The 22,258-nt window shown below is 45.6% G+C and overlaps 1 protein-coding gene across 1 annotated transcript in view; it reads right to left on the bottom strand.

Moving 5' to 3' along the window:
• LOC119464796 (luciferin 4-monooxygenase-like) overlaps nucleotides 1-19,477 on the bottom strand; it is an 89,569-nt gene extending 70,092 nt beyond the window's left edge. Inside the window, exons 1-2 of the mRNA XM_037725723.2 lie at nucleotides 19,341-19,477; nucleotides 8,786-8,907 (exon numbers count right to left, since the gene is read on the bottom strand). Coding sequence (XP_037581651.2) covers nucleotides 8,786-8,881 — 96 coding nt within the window. The 5' untranslated portion in view covers nucleotides 8,882-8,907; nucleotides 19,341-19,477. The remainder of the gene's footprint in view (nucleotides 1-8,785; nucleotides 8,908-19,340) is intronic.
• Nucleotides 19,478-22,258: the final 2,781 nt, after the last annotated feature.

The raw sequence follows: 22,258 nt of genomic DNA, 5'->3' as shown, positions 1-22,258 counted from the left end.
ACAGCGCCGCTGTAAAAAGAAACTCGGGCCACTGGGCTAGACTGCAGTTGTTATGGGCCGCTGTTCAATGAAACTATTATTTGATTAAAACTTGGAGCACAGAGCATGTGGCACTTGGTCTGTGCAACTCTTCAATCAACCTCTTTGAAAGTAACTTGCGTCAGTGGGTATGTCTCACTAGGTCCGCCCATGAGTGACGAAAAATGTGCTTTGAAGTTTATCCGGTGATCGGCATCATTGAACGCGCGCCGCGCGCGCACTTCGCGGGGTTGCTGGACGGTCCAGTATGTGGAGTGGGAAGCACGAGATAGGAGCCCAGTTGTGTATACGCAGCGACCGTGATACACGTTTTGGTGTTGGCAAAACATCGTATTACGACATTGCTTCAACGTCGACGCTCATCGTGCGATGGATTCTGGCATATTTTTTAGATAACTGTAGGGTTAATACTGCTAAATAAGCCAGGAGTACAAAAGGCCAGAGAAATACAAAAGCATACATTGGAAGCGCCAGAGCAAGGTATGAACAAATAGGAAATAAAAAATAAAACTGCGATGTACAAGATGCCCATAAAGGATTTGCACTACGTGAAAGTAGTAAAGATAATTTTTTTTGAAACCGGATAATTCATGGAGAGGAGAGCTAGATATAGCAGCAAAAAATACCACCGAGCGAGGAGAAGAAAGGTGGCGGTTTATTATTTGTTTTCGATATAAGTGTTCGTAGGGCGGCGGTGGCGAGTGTTTTTATTGCGCTGCGCAAAACTGGCATGGTGGAACGTCGAAAATACAAGAAAAATTAGCATCAGTTGTACTGTTTATGAACTCATTCACCGCGTTTAACATACAGTTCTGTTAATGAAACAAAGAATCTTGCGATCGCGATAAGTTATTCCGTCTTTCAGTAAGAGAGAGAGAGAGAGAGAAAGAAACAGTGAGCAAAAGAGACAGTAAGAAAGAGCGAGAAAGAGAATAAAAAAAATAAACTGTCTTGGCGAGGCGGGATTAGAACCCGGTTACTCATCTCACGGTCCGCAGGCGAGCGTCATACCCACTACGCTATACACCCACGCTTTCAGAGCTCCTCTGTTTCATCAGGTTGCACAAGCAGGGAACTGGCTAAAGTTTTTAAGTAATTTTTTTTTTCTTTTTTACGTCTACTGCCGTCTCATTCACATCCGCCACGTGGTGGATGTGGAACATCCTTTTTTTGCCTGATTACGTCACGTAAAACGTCAATCTAAAACAGCAGGCACGTGGCTAATAAACCTTCGTACGGTGCCTAATCAGATCGAGGGTGCCTGATTCGATACCCTCGCTATGAATGAACGAGAGGAATACCGATAGAAACTGAGGGGTTCGCTTTTTTTTATCATGACCATATAAATGCAATCGACAATGAATCCAACGCGCTAGTTTGCCCGTGAAGACTGCTTAACTCAAATGACCGCTCAGTGGCGTTCAATTGGACATTAATGCTTTCGCTTTCACAACTCATAAGAAGTGCTAAAGGGTCTCCTTGGATATTTAAGTTAAGCACGTTAGGGGCCCGTGCTGTCGGCGTCTACCACGTGATAACGGTCAAAAAGGGCTGAATATAGGCTCAGAACAAGTGCACAATTGGTCAAAAGTGGTTCATAATAAACTAAAATGATTCGGACTTAAAAGACAGTAACAATGAAGGAATAAGCGCATTAATTAACGGAGAGGGGTAAAATCGTTTGTATCATCAGCAAAGGCTTTGGCTCCATGTGCGTGGCGGTTTCCCACCAGCTGTGCGTTAGCAGAGGTGTCAAAACGGATGATGGATTGCTAAACACAAGATAAAACAAGATAAACACAAGGGAAACACTGGCGTATCACTGCTCCGCAGTTCCCCAGCTTTCACGTTGAGTGGAACTATATTACGACCGAGTTTATTTTTAACAGCGGAGCTGTTTCAGCTCTTGATTAGGCCACGTAGTGCAAAAAAAATGGCGGCCACCTCGTCCTGCGAACGTGAATCTCCAGCGAAGCTGCATCAAACACCACACTTGGGCGAGCATTGTATTCGCGCTGCTCTTCTGGTGTCTTGAATCTCTGTGGTCTATACCAATGGCAGTCTTCGAATGCACTGAATGAGTTGCTAGATGGGTCCCCCTTTTATACTTTTTGGTATATGAAAGCGCGGTGCGTCACTAAGCATATATATATATATATATATATATATATATATATATATATATATATATATATATATTGTTACGCCAGCGAAAGGCGTTTATTTAACAGCCAGCCAGGCAGAGTTAGTCGCGACGGCCTTAATCAGCTGAGTGCCTGTCGAGATTCAGCTAGCCAGCCGCGCGTCGTCATTCTCTTCACCCGTCTTTGATGCCAAACATTCTCTTAAAGCGTAAACCTCGAACGCACGTAAGAGTGTCACAATATATATATATATATATATATATATATATATATATATATACATACATACAGCATACATAGATGCTGTATGCCTGATTGCAAAGAAAGATATGCCGTTTGCCTACAATTGTTAAGCTGGCGTTTGGCGTTTTGTGTTTACGCCACGAAATTTACCGACCAACGAGAGGTATACAGCTTCGCTGCAAAAATTATGCGTGGCTCTGCTACAGCAAAGACTGCGATCAGGGCACATGCGGTGCATTCTTGGACCTACACTTTCCCACAATCAAATACATTGAAATTCAGTAAATAAAATAACAAACATTTTATTTCTTAAAGTATCGGTTTTTCGTTTTGAATGCTGTAAATTTGTGATGACAAACGGACATCGAGTGAAGTATTAAATTTTGCACTTTTTTGCCGCGAGTGGCGACAGTGAGGCGACAGCTTACAAGCGGATACATTCTAGAGGGTCGCACGCACGAGGGAGTTCATACGGTGAGCAGTCGCCAGGGGCGCTGCAGTGCTTTTCTCGATAAAATCGATGTGATGATGACGTATAATGTCAGTCATGACAATGATCTGTCCATTCTCTGTCTATTAGGGGAATGACAACGCAGCGCTGCGGCGTGGCTGTTCACCGCAGGTGCTTTCACTGAGGCGGCTATTAAGGCCTCCGCTTTACCAACTGAAACGACACTCTAGCCACTCTAGACGGGGGCAACGGCCGTCGCTGCGAAATTGCTGTGCGGTATTGTAGGGTCCGTAGTGACGCAGCACAGTGAAAATGCACCAGTTTACTTGCGTGCGCAAAGCCTCCGCGATGCATTGCGAAGAAGAGCGGGGTATCCAGCGACACAATTGATCGTTTGTCCTCGCTTGCCAAGTGAAGGTGCCTCCGTGCGCATGTACGCAGAATTTGAGTGTGTTGTTCACTCCAATGTGCTTTCCGATTGCCTCTGCGGCTGAGCTAACAAGCGATTGTAGATGGATATCGTAACGACAGCACAGCAATCGCATTTTGACGGGTGAGGGCTCTCAATTGTGTACAGTTAGGATATTAGACTTCGAACGCAGGAAGGTGTTGCAATTAATTGTTTAGTGTGCCGTGCTTGCGATGAAGAAATGCCATCGCACTGGGCGTGTTTGCGCTGACCGCTGACCGTGTTTGCGACACTGCGGCTCCGACACATCACCGATGACAGAGCAGCCATCTGAAATGACAGCTGCGATCCGTTGTAGTTGGAAAACAGTACGCACTGCTCAGGATCGTCGTCCACCACGGCGCATCGACGCCTTGCAAGCAGCTACAGTGACGGGCCGATAATTATTTGCTGTGTGCTACATCGCCACAACGCAGGCAATGAACCGTGTTGTGGGGCCATCACAGCCCAAGAAGATATATGCATAAGCCAGCGAAAGTCAACGCTTTTTTTATAGTGGTGCTCAGTACATCACCGATGACAGTGCGTTATGCGTGCTCTATTTCGCCGGTCAAGATTGTTAATGCCTCTCAGTTCCGCACCACGTCGCTGTGGCCGAAAAATAAGTTGGGCGTGGCCCAACCGTGGTGGGTGCGCACAAGAGTTACATGCCTCGCGCGGGGCGTGACCTATGGTTTTGATTGACAAGCGAACTCATGCCAAACTCGTACATCGCAAAACCCCCCTCGAGTTGAACTCGTGAACATTGTGGCGGCAGCAGCGGCCTGTGTTATCGCATCCAGCGGCAGTAAGCGTCAACATAACCGTCTGGAACCGTTCACCTAGATGACCGACATAGAGTTCCGCGTCACTTTTTCCTTTCAAAAACGTCAGTGCGCTGGCTCTGTGTAGAGTTAGGCGAAAGCCGTCGTCTGCGGAGACAGCGTGGCGGTCAAATTATGTTTTCTGAGCACAGAGTTGTGTGACTAGGCTGCGGAAGAAAAGTTCGTGCGATCGCTTCGGCTCTCTCTAGTTTCAAGCGCTGCTCGTCCACCGCGCCCCAGCCCCAGGCCCAGTCCGGCGTCATCATCAGAGTACTGGGGCACCTGCGACCACCAGGGGTTCAACCAGGACCAACCAACCTGCGCAGGCGAAGTGGTCACATTATATTGGAAGGCTCGATCAGAATGGACGCAGGGCTGCCTTCCGGTGCAACAGCTGCCGAAATTAGTTTTCGCAGTTACATGGTACCGCTGCACTGCACCGGCAGAGAGGCGAAGGAAGTTACTTCGGCAACACGGACGCCTCGGCTGTAAGAACGACCACCTGTCCAGGCGGCAAATGATTCGGCTCACGTACTTCATGAGCCAAAGTGTAGACATGTGACTGGTGAAGGAGATGACCGGCGACTTGTTTCCTTTATCGGAGCACGCCATCACCGACTGAAAGAACTACCCCCGTAAGTTCGCGAGGGACGAGCTGCTGGTGCGACCTCCACTCGGTAGATAGCACAAATTGACGAGTGCCGTCTTCGCGGCGAGCAAAAGTTCAATCTAGGCCGCCTAATGTCGGGCGACAACTTTCCGCCGAGCCGCCAAAATTACGTCGGTGTTAAAGATGGTGGACCATGGGTCTTCGGCGTGTTCTACATGACCAGAGGGGTGCAGCTACTTTCAAGGTCGACCGACGAAAGGCGGCGACGCTAGGTGCCATTATTACAGCCAATGTTCAACCGGGGACCATTATTCATAGTGACGAATTAGCCGCATACCAATATATCCCAAATTTAGTGGATGCTAACGGCGCTATGCCTCAATCTGCATTGGGAGATAGTCAACCTCATAGTCAACCACAGCGTGAGCTTTGTGGACCCCAACACGGGCGTTCACACGCAAAAAAAAGAAAGTTATTGTCAAAAAGTGAAGCGCCACCTCGTCAGCGATGGGTACAGGGTAACTGCACCGATGCTGGAGTCTCACCTGTGATGGATGTGGTGGCACTCAACGGCCACGTGCGCTGCAAAGAACCTCTCTTGCGTTTGTTAGAAACCACGGATCGCTCGGGCTGCCCAGCATAAAGAGTCTTTCCTGCGGTTGTTAGAAGCCATCGCTCGACGCTTGCCAGTATGAAGGTGCATCGCAAAGTAAAAGTAAATAAAGCTTAGTTTTCTGAACCTTGCATGAGTACTTTCCGGCATACCTGAGTGCTTACACGGTAAGCGCGCGGCAAACCACTTCAGCGCTAGTCGACTCTCACTTCCTGAGCGTCGGCTCGGAAGTGAGATGTCTCGCAGCCTTACTTTATCGCGAGCAACGACCGATCTGTTAAAAGCCCAGTGAGAAACCCAGGAGCACACCAATTTGTGCTCGGAAATGGGAGCACAAGTACGTAGCGAGCCACACCAATCCAATCCAGAGGAAAGAGAAGAGCAACGAGCGATCTGTTAAAACCCCAGTGGGAAAACCAAGCGCACACGAATCGGTGCTCGGAAATGCTAGCGCAAGTACGTAGCGAGCCGTGCCAATCCAATCCAGAGAAAAAAAGAGGAGAATGAGCGTCCCCTTATGGTATAACGCGAAACGTATTATACTACAAATTAGTCTAATAAACATTCAGTGTACATCTTGTAAACTTTAAAATGCTTATAACCCACATTAATGTCATTAATATTATTGTACTATAGCATTTATTTTATAACTTGCTTGTGCCTGTAATGCACTCGGTGGAACGACAAACAAGTGAAAGAAGGCTCAACCATGCACCGACCATATGATCACGTGAGCCCCAGTTTGTCGACCGCCCATATGGCAATGCCCAAGGGATGATAGCCACCCAGAGTGAATCTACATAATCCAATGAAACTGGAGGCGTGCCGACGGACAAACTTTGTTTTGTTACCATTAGTTCTTTCATCTTGGGGCGTCGCCAGAGCTCGTGAAGATCCCGAGTTTCTTCAAACTCGGTGCTTCCTACATTGCACCCCAGCTGAGCTGAGGAAAGCCTGGTAAAGTAGTGGAAAACCACACACGTATTTTCCTGGCGCTCAGGATTTCTTCGCGATGTTCTGCGTAGTATATCGATGAATGCATCCGACCACGTTCACAAGCCTCCGGATCTTCATTTCTTCGCCTACGCGAACTCTCGGCTTCCCTCAATCTAAACTCCGGATGTTCTCTTCTGCGACGCTTATTTTCAGCTTCCTTAGCTCTCGCTTCAGTCTTTCGGAATCAACTAGTGTCCAGTTCTCTGGTCGAAACCTGCCGAGTCACCGCCAGAGGCATCGGCTGCAGTCACGGGCACCAGGCGCGTTCGGCGCGAACGCGAGGAAACGCGATTGGCGTTGGCAGCAGCTCTACGCATCCCACTACCACATTCCTCACTGCTCCTCTCTACCTCGCACCCGCTATGCGGGCGATGCTATTTTTATACCCTGATTTCACTTTTTCTCTCAGCTCTCTCTCCCCCAGCTAGGCGAAGCTATCGTACGGCTGGTATGTGGTATGGCGTTTTGTGTTTACGCCACTACTACGGGCTACCCCCACCAGCTCAGTAGCAGCTGCTTCTGGACCGCCACGTGTTACACCGACAGGAGGCAAAACCTACGCTGCAGCACTCGGTGCTCCTGACAAGGAGGCCACGACCTCTATCAACCACCCCCAATCCCGCTTGCAGCAACATGTACAACAGGCAGGCGCAAAGAAGCGGGGCAGCATCAAGCTAGGGCCGTCCCCGAAGGAGGCTCCTAAGTCAACCAGCGATGAGGAGAACAAGAACCTGCGACTCCTCCTCAGGGCGATCGCCGACCTGCTGCCTCCAGAGAACCAACAGCTGCGTTCTATCTGCCTCAAGGCAGATGGCGCGCCCTCACCCAGTAGTCAACATGGCTAGTCCCCTCCCGCCTGCAGCAGGACATTGCCGCCGCCGCCCGAGCGTGCTCCAGTGGAACGCAAACTCGTTGCGGCGGCGGCAGGCAGACCTCTCCAAGCACCTATTGCGGAGCGAGTACGATGTGCTTGCTCTGCAGGAGGTCTACGCTGCTGCAGCCAACCTGCGCCTTCCAGGAGGACCGCTCAAGGGTCATCACTGCCTACAGAAAACAGGGTCTACCTGCTGAGACAACCAGCGACCTCCTGTTCCCGTCGCCTCCCCACCTCCGAGCTCTCCATAGCCTTTTGGAGTTTGTGGAACTGAACGGAATCTCCGCCCATCGCTAAGCGCTCGTCCCTAGCAGGGCACCGCCTCCATCACCAGCCTCCTTCATGATCGGATGAGACTTTTGCTGCTTCTTCTTCTCTTCCCTTCGTTTCAACATCTTTATCTCCTTTTTCCCCTTCCCCTGACGCTGCGCCGTGCTCCCTATTGGGCAGCAGAAATAAGCGTCACTTTCTTCTTCAATAAAATCACTACTACTTTACGCCACTAAATTTTCCGACCAATGAGAGGTAGACAGCTTCGCTATAAAAACTGCGCCTGGCGATGACGTCGCCGCGCGTTTCTTAGCAACCACCTCGCGGTGCGGTGTGTCCTTCGCCTCCTCAGCGTGCCATGCACATGTTACTTTGACATTGGACGTCAAGGAGAGGGTAGGAGTGCATGCGCGTGGCGCACGCTAAGCTCGGTAGAGAGAAAGAGAAACTGAGAGCGAGAGAAATAGAGAGAAAGAAATTCTAGCAGTCCCAACGAGGCAATGCGCAGAGCTGCTGCCGTCGCCGTCCGCATTTCCCCGTATTAGCGCCGAACGCGCGCGGTGTCCGTGACTGCAGCCGGCGCCTCTGGCGGCGGCTCGGCAGGTTTCGATCAGCCATGCCCCGGCAAGAGTGTAGGTGCATCTTAGCCGTGACGTCAACAGGGAGATAAAGCTCGGAGCCACCGCGACGGCGGCAGAACTCTCGTTGACTGCGTGGCGAGTACATGGAGCCTAGATATGGGACGATCAAAAAAGATCCGGACATCTGAAGAAGAAACCGCTCATCTTGAATCGCGTCGCGCGGCCAAGCGAGAATATGCGCGCCGGCGGCGAGCCGATTTCCCGGAATATCGTGCCTAGCAGCACTTAGCATTTCCTAGCCAAACTTGCCCAAGCCTAATAACACCTGCAAGAAGCTTGGCCGACCACCAGCTCTGCTGTTTACTCCAGCCTTTCACCACTAGTGCAAGCTGCCCACATTTTTTAAAGGTTTTTCGCTTGTTTCTTTTTCCTTTTTTTTATTTTACCCCTGCATGTATGATATCAGGTCTGCTTTTTATGCGGTTTGACGTGAACTCCTCATCAAGCATTCTGACAAATATGAATAACGCTTCGCACTAGAAATATCTGCACGAAAACTACACCGGACGAAAAGAAGACACGAGACAAAAAGCATTGCAATATCAACTACTTTACTGAAGCTTCATTTCACCTCTGTATAATGATAATGATGTTACATGTTTTATGATTACTAAAAAGGCTATTCCTCTTACAGTTTCGATGTTTTGATCATCTTGTAGGGGTGTTTGGATGCCTGTTCTTTGTTCTCGGCTAGTTAGAAGGTCACCGCTTGTCGAAGTGCTCTGCATGGTCGTTTCTTCTTAGGGCCTGGAATCTGCAAGACAGAATGCTTTGTTGAAAAATTTTAGGAACAGGTCGTTCTCCTATTTGTGCACGATGAGTTTTTCCCATGTCGCCAAAGTCAATTGCATCAACCTAATTTTGAACGAACATGAGTTGGGACTCGCCTAATGCTATGGTTACAGCAGTGGTTCATCAAAAGTATAACTTTTTTGTCATTAATTTGGAGGTCCTAGTTAAGAACACTACAAAAGTGCTTATGCTTCACGCGTTCTGGTCAAAATTTCAGTATGGGGTGACACACGACTATAAAAGGATAAACACGCGTATTTCGGTCATTCTTTATTCGCATACCCTAAAGGCCCTTTTCGGGTCTTACGTAAGGGGGAAGGTGTTAAGTAAACATAGGGAGTTACAGTGAAGCAGGTGTACAGTCATTAACAGCAACATCAATGAAGCAGACAATATATGACACTCGCGTATACAAAAAGTATTACAGAGTTGTAGACATAAGTATTCAGACACAATTATAAATGTGATGCCAAGCGAACTATTCAGCTTATGTACAAATCTGTCGTGGTATGCCACAGGTTCAGTGTTCGTTCAGCACAGCCGTCAAAATAAGCACACTGAAATAACATTGAAATACTATTATCACAAGGCCATTCTAATTGTTTCCTGCTGTTGCAATAAGCATGTTGAGAAACCTCCGCAGTAATTCCATGGGACAGATAACGCCATTCTAAAATCTGCCTTCAGGAATTCCCACGAGAGAAAAGTACATAAATCGTTCCTCATTTACTACATGAATCAGTATTTGCCGGAAGCATTTATAGCCTTGGCACGGTTACTTGTACATTTAATTCCTTCAATTACATTGAAATTCAGTTCAATTCGGGTTATATTTGAATACAGACATGTCCAGAAACTCTAGGACCAATGCAAAAGCACCTCTGCGAGAATATACGGCCTTTGCAGCCGTCAGCGTTGTACCCCTAAAAGAAAGCTAATTAGAGTGATCTCAGACGTCATAAGAGTTTAGTTGCATATTGAACACCACCAAAGCAATCCTCCAAAAATAATTTGAAGTGAATGTTTACATGCGTGCTGCCATGTAAAACATTATATCCGGTTTTAAACCCTATATCTCGTTTTGAGTCTATTGACTGAGTATATCTCAAAGGAAAAATTATTCGAAATGCCGCTCTACCATACCCACGCCCATAAGTGCCGTAGAATCTTTTAGTTCTAGCAGTTGTGAATTTGCAAATCTTTCAAGCTATAGGCAGTACACCTCGCAATTAGGGTGGTAAAGGAGCGAAGGTCCGATCAATTTATTGATATACTCAGCTAGCGTTCCTTGAAGTCGTTCAAATAAAAGAAATACGACACTTTATTACATTGTGGTAATAGACGCTTATGTCTAGGCAAATCGAATATTTCCCGAACAGATCGGTTTCGCAATGTGTATAAGGCTATAAGACTAGGTTAGATATCTGCTGTTGTTGCAACTGATTGCGCTTCTTCCACAATAAAATTTCTTGCTTGTTTGTTTGCTGCGTACAATCCACGTATTTATACATACGCGTATGAGTTCTAATACTAATATGTCAGGATTTTATGTAATTTACACCGAAGATGTGCCGGTGCGCTGAAGGTTGCCACCACAGTAGCACATTTCTTTGGAAATTGCGCAACTACAATTTTCTTCTTCTTCGCTATAGTTCGTTTATTACTATATCCACAAATTTTTATTCTAAGCTTAAACTGTACTTTTGTAAAACATAAAAAATGTACAATGAGGAAGGCGCAGGGCACAAGATGTTGTGGCCAGTTTTCATGAAATTGGCTGATATTATAATTGATACCGAACTCTGATGAATTTATACACATTTAGAAGAAATTATGGGCTCGACACTATTTGCGACGTATGTGTGCTGAAAATATGTAGCGAAATTCGTCGACGGTTCACTTGAGTAATGAGAACGAGTGCTCAAGCTTTCTATGGTGCTAATAATAGTTCAGTGAAACAGCAGTGTAGGGCAACGAATTTATTAATGTTTCGCCGAAAAATGGGCTATGCGCCAGATGCCTGGTAAAGAAAGACAATTTAATTTATGCCCAGCTTCAATTTAGCACATGCGACCTAAATTGAATAGATAGAATAGTAATCATCATCATCAGCCTATATTTATGTCCACTGCAGGACGAAGGCCTCTCCCTGTGATCTCCAATTCACCCTGTCTTGCGCTAGCCGATTCCAACTTGCACCTGCAAATTACCCAACTCCATCACCCCACCTAGTTTTCTGCAATTCTAGACTGCACTTCCCTTCTCTTCGTATCCATTCTGTTACTCTAATGGTCCACCAGTTATCCATCCTACGCATAACATGGCCTGCCCAGCTCCATTTTTTCCGCTTAGTGTCAACTAGAAAATCGGCTATCCCCGTTCGTTCTCTGATCCACACCACTCTCTTCCTGTCTCTTATGGTTAGTCTTAGGAATTTTCGTTCCGTCGCTCTTTGTGCTGTCCTTAACTTGTTCTCGAGCTTCTTTGTTAACCTCCAAGTTTCTGCCCCATATGTTAGCACCGGTAGAATGCAATAATTGTACACTTTTCTTTTCAACGACAGTGGTAAGCTCCCAGACAGGATTTCGCAATGCCTGCCGTGTATGCACACCAATCCAATTGTATTCTGCTGTAAATTTATTTCTCATAATCAGCGCGCCTGTGAGCAATTGACCTAGAAAAACGTACTCCTGTACATACTATAGAGGTTGACTGGCGATACTGAATTCTTGTTCCCTTTCCAGGCTATTGAACATTATCTGTCTTCTGCATATTAATCTTCAACCCCACTCTTACACTTCCTCGGTTAAGGTCCTCAATCATTTGTGGTAATTCGTCCCCATTGTTGCTGAATAGGACAATGCAATCTGCAAACCGAAGGTTGCTGAGATATTCGCCATTGATCCTCACTCCTAAGTCTTCCCAGTCTAAGAGCTTGAATACTTCTTATAAGCATGCAGTGGATAGCATTGAAGAGATGGTGTCTCCTTGCCTGGCCTCTTTCTTGATAGGTAGCTTTCTACTTTTCGTGTGCAGAACCAAGGTCTCTGTGCAACCCAGGCGCGTAGCCAGGGGGGGGGCTGATGGGGCTTCAGCCCCCCCCCCCCCCCGAAATTTTTTAGTGCCGGCATGCACCGCCGACCAAAACCACCACCGACGCCGGGAATAATAATAATAATAATAATAATAATAATAATAATAATAATAATAATAATAATTTACTTCCCATGAAAAGAATGACATGGTGGGGTTCTGGATAAAAAGTTGCACGCAGGCAACTTGACCAGCCCAAAAACCCATCAAAGGCAACAGAGGGCGTCGGGCGCTCATATGTGAGTAAACAGATGGGAAGGTGTCAATTTTAAAAAAATGTGTATAGGAGACAGGTAGTAATACACTTTAACAATTAGAAAAACAAGTAGTCTGCATTAACACGGAAATATTGAATTTACACATGAGCATTATAGATTACATAAAGAAAGTCTTAAAAACAGGAAAAAAATTAGGGAAAAAGAACATAACATAGCACTATATTCAGTGCAGCATAAACTAAAGCAAATAAAGGGGGGGAAAGTCATACAGTATTGCATATGAACAAACTCATTAAACAACAAGGATTAGTTTGACTGAAAGTAGTTGTGCAGGCTGCATAAGGACAGAAGTTCTATTTCTCGTAAGGCGAGGACTGAGTAAAGTCGGAAGTGTATGTCGAAGCATTTGTTGACCATAATTCGTTCTTGAGTGCAGAATGCTCCATTGTTCAGGTGTCCTAGTGTCATAGGCTGCGACATGTTCGAGCAGGCGAGCTATGTTCAATCATTCTGAATTCTGTCTACAATGTCTTTTTCACACTCGAAAGACATTTCGGCACGAACATTGTGAACTCGGGCTGGATTTCGTGGCACCTTTGGTGGATTTCGTGGCACCTGGGGTCACGTAACGCAAGAATCCCCATCCGAGCACAAAATTTCAAGGGCTTTTCGATAGCGAGCGCGCGCGTTGCAGCATGGACACGCTCTGCGCGTTAAGGAGCGCATGGATTTCAATTCCGAAATTTTATGGGTGTAAAGTTCTCATAAACGTTTGACGCGAAAAGTGCACTGACATTTCCAAAGGCGTGCTTCAAAAGATTTTCAATTCTGGAACTTTATGGGGTTAATGCTGTTATAAACTTGGACCAACATGCGTGCACTGGAGCCCTCGTGTCCAAGCCGTTCCAGAAATGAAAGCACGCGCTCGCAATCTTCCACACACACGAAAATACTAAATATTACCGTGACTGAGCTAGCAGCTGATAATTTTCTCCAAACATTTTCAGGACGCGTGCCCAATGTGAACGATCAGCTGGACCAAGGCAGGCAAAGTAAAATTTGAGAAAACAGGAGGAAGGAAATGGCCTATTATTGAGGAAATTCTTTTTGCGGGCTACAAGGTCTGGCTCTCGTTGGCCACAGGGACAGTGGCCCTATGGATTCAAGCATAGGCCCCCCTAAAAATACAGGTATTTTCAGAGCGCTTCTTCGCATGCGAGCTGATTGTGGAGATACATATCTGAAGAACCATTTGGAAAGTTGCCCCAGTAATGCCTCGTAATTAAGCCCAGATGCACAAAACCAAATTATAGAAATTTGTGGCGAAATTATCAAAGAAAGCCTAGTTGCATAAGCAGGCTGCTTCGCCGTACTTGCTGACGAAACGACAGACATCGCCGCAATCGAACAGCCTACTGTTTGTGCAAAGTACCTAAACAAGGATGCCAACGACATCGAGGGAGTGTTTTAGGTTTTAGCACCGGAATAGATGCCCATCTCTCATTGCGACTGCAGGTTCTATGTAAATGTGTACAAACTGTTCCAGATTCTAGTCACCCTTCCAGTGACCACTGCCAGCGCAGAGAGAATATTTTTTTACAAGAGTTTACTAAAAAACTACTTGCGCTCCACAATGTCTGTGGAACGCATGGTTAGACTGGTGCTTCTATACACCCACAGAGACGTCGGCATCAACGTGTCCGAAGTCATTGACCGCTTCGCTCAACTTCCCCGCCGAGAGAAGTTTGTCCTTTAGATAGCGAAGCAGCAAAAATCAATGCAACTAAAATGCTCTATTCCTTCAGGCCCATAAGCTCGTAATTGTGAAAACGTATGACTGTTCGTTAGCTTTTAAAACCGCAGAAATTTTAGCCGTTTATTCTAGCAGTTAGCATCATGATCAAAATTATCATGCGAATACGAAAATTACGAGGACATCAATAACCAATTTTGACCGACCTTGCTCATTGAAAGCCCGGCCCACGATGCGTTTGCCAAAAATACACTCGGATATTGGGTAGTAACTTGCCGCATCATCTGTGTCTTTCGCTTGTCCTTTTCTTTCCTTTTAGCTACCTGCTTTTATTTCTTTTTTGAAACGAAGTAAAACCCTCCTTTAATTTTGGGTGCAGAATAATTGTTGTCGCTGTGCAGGCAGTTAAATTACACATTTTCGTACTGATTTCTGCATTATTCCTCTATTATTCTACCTGTATGGTGCTGTCGCGACCGCTGCATGGCCCGAGTACATATCATGATGTCTGCGATCATAGTTTTGTTCTTGCCTAGATCATCTGTCTTTCTGTGCGCAAAGTTTACTATCTCTGACTCCGCAACGTGTTTATTTGTCTTGTTTGACGCATAATATACAGTGACGTTTGCTTAAATACGTAGATTTATTGGAGACTTAGACGTACATTTAAATATCTTGTTGCGAGGTGTTGTGTATACAAGCAGTGAACTTTGTTTCCAGCGACTCTTTTTTGCCCTTAGCGAGTTGTATCTCCGTATTTGTATATTCCATTCTATCTTCGCATTTCTAATGTATATTTTGCAGAACTCCTACTTTTATGTGACTGCCACAGATACGAAGATGAGAGGATTGCCCTTCGGACGGCTTTGGGGCACTTAGACGACAGGTTTTTTACGGAGGAAAATATCTTGGGTGCGTCGCCTCGTGCGTCTGCTATGTGCAGGGCTACAAAGGCGCTGCTGTGTTTTTTGAAGTGAACAAGTCTGTATGACCGCCTGTGACGAAACTCAGCGATGAACGCTTAACTGTAAATGTGCAACGTGTGAACTGTGAAATTCTCTCTTCCTTCTCTTTCAATCCCTTCTACCCCTTCCCCAGTGCAGTGTAGCCTACCGGGCTCAGCATGTTTAACCTCCCTGCATTTCCCTTACGACTTCTCTCTCTCTCTCTCCTACTTTTTATTTGTACTCACTGTTGCGAGTATAATCTCGGTGTAATTACAATACACGACCGGTAACAGCTGCTCCTGCGCAATCTATTGCAACCAGGGACAGCGTCATTGAGGTTTTTTCCTGGCCGTTGCATATGTGCAAAAATGTAAACAAGGTTCTTGAATGACGAAGATTCATCAAAATATTTGTCCTCAACTTATTCATTAGATGGCCTTTACGTTCTTCATATCAGCTGTATACATTGCTTTGCTGGTTTCGAACTCATATAGTTCTAATGTCCGTGTGATATTTTCTTTCCTTATGAAATAGACGAAAAAGAACGCGGCCGCATTGACATCAGTTATTTCTGCCAGAATTTTTTGGACATACGAATATATTCTTTATGAAAAATACATATTTTACTTGACAGTGCGTAGCGTTCAATAATTCGTTTGCAGCATCTAATATACAATGGCATTGGCAATGCAGTTATTATTCATGTATTTGATCCCTCGACAAATTCTATAAGGAGGAGGCCGCGCTGCAACCTCAGCCCCCCCCGAACAAAATTTCTGGCTACGCCACTGGTGCAACCCTTGTATATATTTGCCGTGACATTCACGAATGCCTCCTGTACTCCTTGCTTACGCAATGCCTCTATGACTGCTGATATCTCTACTCCATCAAATGCTTTTTTTTTTCATAATCTACGAAATCCATATAGAGAGGTTGATTGTACTCCGCAGATTTCTCTATTACCTGATTGATGACATGGATATCATCCATCGTAGAATATCCCTGTCTGAAGCCAGCCTGTTCTCTTGGATGGCCGAAGTCAAGTGTTGCCCTGATTTTATTGGAAATTATGTTGGCGAATATTTTATACAATACTGAAAGCAAGGTAATGGGTCTCTAATTCTCCAATTATTTAACATCTCCCTTTTTATGGATGAGTATAATGTTGGCGTTCTCCAGCTTTCTGATACGCTTGAAGTCGTGAGGCATCGCGTATAAATGGCTGCCAGTTTTTCAACCATGATATCTCCTCCATCTTTGATTAAGTCGACTGTTCTTCCAAATTATCCAGCAGCTTCATCCCGGGTCATGTCTTTCAAGGCGCTTCTAACTTAATCGCTAGTTATAGAAGGAGCCTCTGTATCCTGTTCATGATTACTTCGAATGAAAGTAGCTTGACTGCTCTGGGAACTGTACAGGTCAGTATAGAATTCTTCCGCTGCTTTTACTATGTCATCGAAATTGCTGATAATATTACCCTGCTTATCTTTCAGTGCATACCTTTTGCCTTGTCCTATGACAAGTTTTTTTCTCACTGATTTCATGCTGCGTCCATATTTCACTGCTTGCTCAATCTTTTTCACGTTGTAATTTTGGATATCCCTTGCTTTATTTTGTTGATCAGCTTCGACAGTTCAGCGAATTCTATGTGATCTCTTGAGTTTTACACTTTTACGCTTTGCCGTTTCTGTATTAGGTCCTTATTCCTTGAGAGAGTTTAACTGCTGGTTGCCTAGGTGCCTGTCCTGCCACTTCAGTTGCTACTTCTGAGATCGGCGTGCTTACAGTTTCATTCATTACCTCTATGTTGTCTTCCTCTTCCTGTTCTGTAGCTGCATATTTGTTTGCGAGCACCAGCCTGAATTGGTCTGCTTTTACCCTTACTGCATCTAGGTTGGCCTATTTATTCTTGACTAATTTTATTATTTCTCTCTTCAAATTGAGAGAAATCATAGACCTCACTAACCCATGGTCCCTGCACTTTACCCCTCCTAACACTTCTACATCCTGCACTATGCTTGGATCGGCAGAGAGTATGAAATCTATTTCATTCCTTGTTTCTCCATTAGGGCTTTTCCAGGTCTCTTCCTGTTGCAGCGCTTCCTGAAGAAGGTATTCATTATTCGCAGCCTATTCCTTTCCACGAATTCTACCAACATCTCTCCTCTAGTGTTCCTAGAATCGATGCCGTAGTTGCCAATTGCTTGCTCACCAGCATGCTTTTTCCCCACTTTTGCATTGAAGTCGCCTATGACTACAGTATACTGAGTTCGCACTATTCTCATTGCTAATTCAACATCTTCATAAAACTGTTCCATTTTTTCATCATAGTGACTATTTCTTCATCATCGTCACCTTCATTGCATAGCTCCTCTTCAGCTTTATTACGACGACTGCTACCCTCTCGTTAATGCTGTAGAGTTCATTAATGTTGCCCGCTATGCCCTTATGGACTAGAAATCCCACTCCAAATTATCTTATCTGGAAGACCTCCGTAGCAGAGGACGTGGCCGTTAGTCAGCACTGTATAAGACTCGCCAGTTCTTCTAACCTCACTAATGACAATCATATCCCAGGCAATACCTTATAATTCCTCATATAGCCCTGCTAAGCTAGCCTCACTCGATAGGGTGCATGTGTTGAACATTTCCAGGTTCAGTTTCCAGTGGCGGCCTGTCCAGAGATTCTTAACACCCTCTTCCGCATCGCAGGTCTGACCGCCGCCTTGGTCAGGTGCTTTGCAGCCGCTGGTGACTGAGGGCCGTGCGGTAATTGCAGGAGTCATGAGGGAAGTAGTAGTCGAATACTGCATCAGGGAAGCCAATTCCTGTTCTGGTGACGAAATGACTTTATTGAAGCTTAGTAGACCTTCCTAATTTGGTTGCACCTGGACTTGTATAGAGCCAGTAGCTCTCGGCGATATTTTTTTTTCTGCGGGTGTCAGTTGCCACTCTATACCTGAAGGTGTAGTGGACTGGAGGAAGATTCGAACTTACGACCTTCAGATTAGAAGCCGGGTTTTCTACCTATGCTCCACGCCACCAAAGAGAATGGTAATTTATTTATATTGCACTGCCTACCAAGCGTAATGCATAATAAGTACACTTACAGGAAAAAACGTCCCCTCGCGCGTTTACATGTACATATTTATGTGTTCTAGATGCTTGCGCTCTTATTCTCCGATTGCCAACATATACACAGGAGCCACGAATACTAGCCTCTTTTGTACGTGGTAGCTATAAACACCAGGCCGTTCTCAAAGAGCTTTATTCTGAGTAGTTGGCCTCAGCCTAAATGTGCTACACTAACATGGGTAATGATGCAGTTTATGTGCCGCAGAAGAATGCGCCCATAATTTACTCGGCTATGCTGCCATGTTAACGACCAGTATTCGTTACGCACATATTCTCGTAGTTTATACAATCGTCTCTCCCTCATTCGCTCCATTTTTTCTTCTTCCCCACCATAGGGTAGCAGTTCTAAGAACATAAAGTGAAACCTTCCTTCTTTCTGCAACTAAATTCGCTCTCTCTCCATGTATATTACCACCTAGCGTTTTGGGCAGAAAACACACGGAGAAGACAAGAAAGTAGAGGATCTGACAGGACGGTCTGAGCCAGGGCTAAACCACCTTGTCATCGTGTCTCCTTGTCGTCAAACCGCCTGACAAAACAATCGTCCGGGTCAGACAAAACAATCTTCCGTCGAACAATCAGTCCGGGTCCGATAAAAGAAAATAAATGTTTTTATCTGTTTCTTCGATAATTTGCTCTCGCAATTCTTTTGATTATTAATGAAGTTCGCTATTTTCATCCGCATTTTGCTGGGTGAATTAAGGGTGGTCGGAAACCTGGTAATGACAACTGGTTGCACCAATATTGTGTAACATGGTACTTCAAAGCAACCTGTAAATTCCTCGGCGATGTATAGGAGATCGTTTCACAAGGTAACCAACTGTCTATTATCTTCCGCGCACAAGGGTGCGTGTACGCTTAACATTACTTGTCCAACATTTTCAATGCAAAATTTTGTGGTTGAGGAAAGGGCAGAAATATTACTATCGGATCGCGCAGCGAGAGATGTTTGTACATGTTGCCCTTAATGATAATCACGAAGAAACGAGAAGCGTGCATCGAAATCTAGGCCTAAACGACTTCGTAAGGCGGGGTGATTTACAGGTGAAGAAATTTTCGACCGGTAGGCGTGTTATTATGTGAACCCTTTGTAATATCGCATGCATTCAGGCTTTAGTTCATGTTGATCACAGGCATGCACGTTGAACGGCTCCATAATTCGCTTCACTCAATGTGAGCAAGGAAGCTGGGTAGAAGAAAACCTCAAAGTGAGAATGCAGAAATTTCAAATGAAACAAAAAAATATTTACCCCGAGAATGTCAGTGTCTCCTGAAGAGACCAGTGTGTCATAGGTAGCAATGCTATGAGACCGTCCGCTGAAGCAAACGTATGATAAGACCAGATGTAACCCGCATTTATCCCACGAAGCAACTTCTGGTGCCGTCGTCTCTTCGTCAATGCGGTTAACCTACACAGGATGCTGAAGTGGAGTAAAAAACCAACGTTACGGACAGTTCACGAGCAGCTGTAATCCCAATGTCACCCTTCTTTTTTTTACAATCAACGTCAACATGATTATACTTTTTTCCCGTGCGGAACATCTGCCAGAAGGATTGCTGTTTTTGAACGGAAGTGCAAACGCCAAGCCAAAAGATTCCACTGTAGTCCTAAAAAAACCTTGTTATCTTGTTTACGAACTGAAACTCCACTTGCGTGCCTAATACACACACATGAAAAAAAAATGCTCCACTTTACCATTTTTAGACAAGTATGATTTGCGTGCACACAAAGCTGCTGTTGCTGCTACGAAGCTTGAAACAGCACGCAGAAAGCAGAAGTTCGCATAAAATGTGCGCGGAAATGTACATTATAACTGTACCTTCACATTTCGAGGAGATTATTTCCATCTGCGTAGCGTAGATTGATTTTGTCGTCCGGGTCAGCCTTTGCATGAAGTTTGCATGAAGATTCGGTGTATCCCTCACCTGTGCGTGTGATTCGCTGAGAGATAGACTACAAGGAGCACCAAGTACATCCGAACATTGACCATTCTGACCTCAGCTGGAGTTCCCACGTCTCCTACATGAAGAAAAAACTCATTTGTATTGAGAATATCTTTGAATTCGTAGCTGCAAAATCCTGGGGACCATTCGGGCGTTCCATGCTACAGCTATACATGACACTTTTCCCCGAATTTTTGCTATACAGTGCCTCTGCCTTGTCCAACACATGCAAGACTAATATCCTCACACTACAGAGCATACAAGCCCAAGCACTTCGGACATGTCTTGGCCTCCTGAGACGTTCATCGACAGCTGCAACGATTGGCATTGCACACGAGCACCCGATCACCACTCATATCGTCGGTAAAACGCTAAGAGCGCACATTCGACACCTTTCACGGCGACCATCCCGTGATTTAGTCGATTTGCCAGTGCGAATACTACAGTCTACATTCTGTAGTATCGTGATGAGACATCATGCATCAATACCATCTGGCTTCAAGCCTGCAAAATGGACAACATCGTTATTGAGGTGTCTCCGGCAAGTTCACGTGTGCCTCTCAGTTCCTGGGATAACAAAAAAGGCAGACTTGTCACTACTAGCCCCGAAGCAGTTGTGTCTGCTTCTCCTCAACAAGTCTTATTTTGACCGCATACACATTTACACAGACGTTTCCACCCAATTTCAGCTGACCTGCCGGAGCAGTTCTCGTTCCAACGGACGCGTCTCCTTGCAAATGAAATATTCGCACAATACCATGTCTACAGCAGCAGAATTTGCTGCTCTTCAAGGTGCACTCAAATATGTGGTCCAACAGCCACCAAATCGTTGGGCCATTTTCTGCGATTCCAAAGCAGCCCTACCAAATCAGCAGTTTGCCCTACGTCGTGAGATACAGGAGCAGCTAGTGCGCGAAATAAGGCACGCTCATCATCACGCGCTCGGGAAAGGACACGACATTGTATTTCAGCGGTTGCCGAGCCATTGCGGAATTGTCGGCAACGACAGCGCAGATGAAGGTGCGCGCTCGGCTCATCAAAAACATCAGCGTGTTCCTATACCACTCTCAAGAACAGGTGCTGCGCTGGTTCTTCAATCGGTTGCTCGCCACATCCCAGTTTTACGATGGAAAACACCGGGTTTCATCAACTCACGCTTGCACTCTCTCGACCCTACTTTGCGACTTCGCCAACCACCTGGACTCTTTCGTCGCGAAACAACTTTAATGTGTCGCATGTGGTTCGGCATTGCCTTTACTAACGCTATTTGTTGTTGATAGGAATGGCCAATAGTGTGGCGTGCAATTTGTGCCGGTGTGACTAGACTCTAGGGGACCTTCTGTGTCGCTGCCCATCTCTGACACTGAACGATGTACTCTCCAAGCTAAACTCAACCTGTTAGATAGCAGAGCGCTCTCGGAAGAACCTTGCATCATGGTCTATGCACTCTTGCATGCAAAAGGCCACAAAAGCCTTTCTGCAGTTCGTGAAGGATACTGGATTATGCGAACGCTTGTGACAGCGGAGATTCCTCTGTGACTAATTCTGCGAATGACTGACTATTCTTTTTATTTTCTCTCCTTATCTATTTTCCCCCTTCCTCCTCCCCTATTGTAGGGTAGCCAACCGGGCACGTCCTTGGTTACCTTCGACACATTTCTCTCTTCGTTTCTCTCTCTCTGGTAAAACAGCTCCCAGATGCAGTGATCTGCAGTGCTCCCAAATGTTCCGCATACATAAGAACATAGTATTTAACAGGGTGTGTTGCCGCTTAAAAGGCGGCAGACCAGCGACGCAGGTGTTGGCTGCGCGATTTACGCCAGCAACCGTTATCGCCTGCACTGCGATAACGCTTGCCCTGTCGCCTTTTACGCAGCAGCACACCCTGCTAAATGTTATGTTCGTTTGTACGGGGAACATTTGGGAGCACTGCAATCACGGCGCGCAAGCGAGCATGCCACGTCGTATGTTCTTTTTTTTTGCATTTCGCAGGCATCTGGAGTGCGGAAAGAAAACCAATACTTACTAAATAGAAAGTTCGAAACTGTTTAAGCGGACGTTTCGCAGACCGCTCTACAAATTTATAATTTGAATTTTGTTTGCCTAAATTCGTTGCATGAGAAGTCGGTTATTTATTCTTGACTAATTATGCAATTGAGCCGAATACAAAAGATAGTGTGATTTACTGCAAACAATAGTCAGCAACGTGCATTTGTTCGCGTCG

Source organism: Dermacentor silvarum, chromosome 9, assembly GCF_013339745.2.
Source record: "Dermacentor silvarum isolate Dsil-2018 chromosome 9, BIME_Dsil_1.4, whole genome shotgun sequence".
NCBI classification, from domain to species: Eukaryota; Metazoa; Arthropoda; class Arachnida; order Ixodida; family Ixodidae; genus Dermacentor; species Dermacentor silvarum.
The sequence above is the reverse complement of the archived record's forward strand: the minus strand, read 5'-3'. Positions and strand labels throughout refer to the sequence as shown.